Source organism: Sinocyclocheilus rhinocerous, unplaced genomic scaffold (genome assembly GCF_001515625.1).
Source record: "Sinocyclocheilus rhinocerous isolate Xijiao unplaced genomic scaffold, SAMN03320098_v1.1 scaffold263, whole genome shotgun sequence".
NCBI classification, from domain to species: domain Eukaryota; kingdom Metazoa; phylum Chordata; class Actinopteri; order Cypriniformes; family Cyprinidae; genus Sinocyclocheilus; species Sinocyclocheilus rhinocerous.
Window position 1 is genome coordinate 2,582,408 of NW_015645086.1, and position 3,978 is coordinate 2,586,385.

At 39.8% G+C, this 3,978-nt stretch overlaps 2 protein-coding genes across 3 annotated transcripts in view; both read left to right on the forward strand.

Annotated features, from left to right (window-relative positions):
• Positions 1-204: 204 nt before the first annotated feature.
• Positions 205-1,501, forward strand: LOC107705662 (probable ATP-dependent RNA helicase DDX23). Its single transcript, XM_016509053.1, has 4 exons — positions 205-288; positions 810-991; positions 1,077-1,172; positions 1,429-1,501. The coding sequence occupies exons 2-4, from the start codon at positions 810-812 to the stop codon at positions 1,499-1,501; spliced, it is 351 nt and encodes a 116-aa protein (XP_016364539.1). The 5' UTR covers positions 205-288.
• LOC107705733 (probable ATP-dependent RNA helicase DDX23) overlaps positions 1,261-3,978 on the forward strand; it is an 11,226-nt gene continuing 8,508 nt past the window's right edge. Inside the window, exons 1-6 of one of the 2 annotated variants that reach the window (XM_016509177.1) lie at positions 1,261-1,346; positions 1,868-2,049; positions 2,135-2,230; positions 3,475-3,565; positions 3,642-3,707; positions 3,786-3,924. In XM_016509177.1, the coding sequence (XP_016364663.1) occupies positions 1,868-2,049; positions 2,135-2,230; positions 3,475-3,565; positions 3,642-3,707; positions 3,786-3,924 (574 nt within the window). In that variant the 5' untranslated portion in view covers positions 1,261-1,346. The remainder of the gene's footprint in view (positions 1,347-1,867; positions 2,050-2,134; positions 2,231-3,474; positions 3,566-3,641; positions 3,708-3,785; positions 3,925-3,978) is intronic. The other variant, XM_016509176.1, reaches the window with a different exon arrangement.

A 3,978-nucleotide genomic window follows, 5' to 3' on the forward strand; every position in this document is an offset into this window, starting at 1 on the left:
TGTAAAAATCGACACGTTTCAGAAAGGCGAGGCATAGAGGAGAAACAATAATGTACAGTATGTGGAAAATAATGTGTTTTTTAACCTTAAACCGAATAAACACATTTCATTACACTCATTACACCACATAATGTTCTTTTTAGCAACATCATATGACCCCTTTAATGCTTTTTTGACCACATCTCCCACATCTCCCCACAGGAAGTCCGTCATTTGTTGACGCAAAACATAATGGCGGCTCAGTGAAACGCACAGGCTTCGCAACCGACTTGATTTTGATATTTAAAGGCAAGTAAATGCATGACATTTCTACAGTTTTAATCACAGTCCAGTTGAGTATGTTCCTATAACTTGGTTTTACTCGTTATAGTCATTTTCTGGTTTCTAAAGGTCTAGTTTATTGGAGAGAGAAGGCCATCGCTGTGCTGTCAGTGTGGAGTTAAACGATATTAAAACTCCAGCGCAAACTATATAACTATAACATTACATGTGCTATAATATCCTGCGGCTTAATATTATTGCATATGTAATTAATGTTCTAGTTATATTGTTTAGCCGTGTTTTAATATTTGCAATTTGACTAAAATGTGACTAGTTCTTTTTCCTAAACAAAACAAAATGCTTTTCCTGTTCAAGAAGTCTATATAATAATCTGTTAAATCCTGATAAATAAATGTTGCACAGTTTTGGGAAACAAAAGGATCTCTAAAATGTAAGTGCGTATGATACAAGCCAATTAATCGTATGCTTACAAACAGCCTTTGGTGTAACGTTAAACATCAACAAACCTGCCTTCTCCCTCTCTCCAGATGGCGGGCGACTCCTCTGATAAGAAGGACCTGGACGCCGCAGGGAAGGAGCGGGAGGCTCGTAAGCGCAGTCGCTCTCGCTCCAGGGACCGTGATCGGAAAGGATCTCCGGGCAGAGAACGCAAACGGAACCGATCCCGTGAACGCAAGCGCTCCCGCAGCAGATCCAAATCTCCTGACCGGTGTGTAGGGTTGTATACTGTTCTTCTCATATCAATGATAATGCATTTGTACTCTAACGCTTGAACTCCGTTTCTCTGTATTTAGAGATCGGCGTCAAAAAGAAAGAGACAGAGACAGGGGCCGCAAAGACAGAGAAAGAGACAGGGACAGACGGGACAAAGACCGGTCCAAGAAATCAAGGTTTGAATCATACTTGACTCAAAAATATTTTTAGGGCTGAACAATATGGATGACAGGTTTGACCACATCTCCCAGAATCCCTCACAGGAAGTCCGTCATTTGTTGACGCAAAACATAATGGCGGCTCAGTGAAACGCACAGGCTTCGCAACCGACTTGATTTTGATATTTAAAGGCAAGTAAATGCATGACATTTCTACAGTTTTAATCACAGTCCAGTTGAGTATGTTCCTATAACTTGGTTTTACTCGTTATAGTCATTTTCTGGTTTCTAAAGGTCTAGTTTATTGGAGAGAGAAGGCCATCGCTGTGCTGTCAGTGTGGAGTTAAACGATATTAAAACTCCAGCGCAAACTATATAACTATAACATTACATGTGCTATAATATCCTGCGGCTTAATATTATTGCATATGTAATTAATGTTCTAGTTATATTGTTTAGCCGTGTTTTAATATTTGCAATTTGACTAAAATGTGACTAGTTCTTTTTCCTAAACAAAACAAAATGCTTTTCCTGTTCAAGAAGTCTATATAATAATCTGTTAAATCCTGATAAATAAATGTTGCACAGTTTTGGGAAACAAAAGGATCTCTAAAATGTAAGTGCGTATGATACAAGCCAATTAATCGTATGCTTACAAACAGCCTTTGGTGTAACGTTAAACATCAACAAACCTGCCTTCTCCCTCTCTCCAGATGGCGGGCGACTCCTCTGATAAGAAGGACCTGGACGCCGCAGGGAAGGAGCGGGAGGCTCGTAAGCGCAGTCGCTCTCGCTCCAGGGACCGTGATCGGAAAGGATCTCCGGGCAGAGAACGCAAACGGAACCGATCCCGTGAACGCAAGCGCTCCCGCAGCAGATCCAAATCTCCTGACCGGTGTGTAGGGTTGTATACTGTTCTTCTCATATCAATGATAATGCATTTGTACTCTAACGCTTGAACTCCGTTTCTCTGTATTTAGAGATCGGCGTCAAAAAGAAAGAGACAGAGACAGGGGCCGCAAAGACAGAGAAAGAGACAGGGACAGACGGGACAAAGACCGGTCCAAGAAATCAAGGTTTGAATCATACTTGACTCAAAAATATTTTTAGGGCTGAACAATATGGATGACAGGATGACCTGGTGCCAGTGCTTTGTGACTTACGTTTATTGATCATATCAATGCTCTTTTTTTAAACATGATTTGTGATGTACTGGCAGTTGTTGCAAATTCCAAATTTTTTTCACCTAAGGAAATATAATATTATGAAATTGATAATATAATAAAACCTCTAACACACAAAATATGATGCTGAAAAATGTAAAACTTATTGCGGTGGAGCTGGTGAAAATAGCAGCAGTAAGTAAAATCGGAACTTAGCGAATGGACCAGGTGGAAAAAATCCTTATTGTTGAGAATTTTGTTTATATTGAATTGCATGGATGGCATTGTGTATTTATAATGGGATATTTTAATAATTTCTCTTCCCTATTGTGACACATATCCGAATGAAACGGCTTCTCAAATTAGAAAAAAAGGGGCACATGAATTTAAGAAAAATTTATGATGTGCAGATAAATTTGTAATAAACACTGCAATATTCCATTAAAGGTGACATATCATGAAAATCTGACTTTTCCATGTTTCAAGTGCTATAATCAGGTTCCCGGTGCATGTACCAACCAAGGAAACGTGAAAAAGATTAACCCAGTAACTTTATTTTAGTAAGCCTTTTTCTGCAAGCATCTGAAAAAACGAGCGCGTCTGATTTTGCTCCCTTGGTGACGTGGCAAAGGGATCTCATTATAATATTACCGCCCCTTAATCTGCATGTTTCCACCCACGGCGCCGTCATTTTGATTTCGCAAGTGACAAGGGTGTACCAGCTCTAATGCCATGGTGAAAGTTTGAGCAAAACATGCTAACTGTTCTGTCTTTGGCTGCACAGACGAACACAGAACACTGTTTAGAGTCCCAGCCTCCGAGGAGACAACAGAGCAGTGGATTTATTGATTTATTTACTGTATATTGCTGCTGCCACACAGATCTAAAATAAACATGTTTTAGCAGGTACGAGCTGTAATGGCGCAGCTCTATTCTGGAAAAGGGGGCGGGGAGCAGAAGCTCATTTGCATTTAAAGAGACAGACCCGAAAAACAGCGTTTTTCACAGACACATTCTGGGGACACCAGAGTCTAATATTGCATATTGTAAAAAGGGGCATAATATGTCTCCTTTAAAAAAAAAAAAAAAGAATTATCAATGTTGATTTCATTGTGAATTTAATACTCAGTTGTAAAGTGTTTGCTTTTTCCTCCCAGGAGCACTTCCCCTAAATCCAAGGATTTGAAATTAAAGAGGGAGAAGGATGTGAAGAAAGAGGAAGAGGAGAAAGATGAGAAGAAAGAGAAGGTGCTCTATTAGGTAATTTCAAGTTTGAATGTTGCATACTATGTACTTTTTTGACACTGTTTCTGCACTGATTCAGGTGCAGCCTCTCTCTCTTGAAGAGCTGCTTGCTAAGAAGAAAGCAGAAGAAGAGGCAGAATCTAAGGTGAAGATTTTTTTTTATATATTTATGCAAATGCATTCCACTGTTGTTGTTTTTTCTAAACATTTGTTCCTGCTCCAGCCCAAGTTCTTGTCTAAAGCAGAGCGGGAAGCTGAGGCCATCAAACGGAGGGAGCAGCAGACAGAGGATCGCCGCAAACAAGTGGACGAGGAGAGGAAGAAACGTAGAATATTTCAGGACATCGGCAGGAAGATGCTAGGTGAGATGCAGGACAACAGTAGCATCTGTAGAAACATGATTATACTTTTAAAAT

Excerpts from the sequence above, each read along its gene's own strand:
- LOC107705662 (XM_016509053.1), top strand. The coding sequence starts at position 810 with ATGGCGGGCGACTCCTCTGATAAGAAGGACCTGGACGCCGCAGGGAAG. Across the intron at positions 992-1,076 it reads AGATCCAAATCTCCTGACCG|AGATCGGCGTCAAAAAGAAA; the intron begins GTGTGTAGGGTT and ends CTCTGTATTTAG. Across the intron at positions 1,173-1,428 it reads GACCGGTCCAAGAAATCAAG|TCATTTTCTGGTTTCTAAAG; the intron begins GTTTGAATCATA and ends TACTCGTTATAG.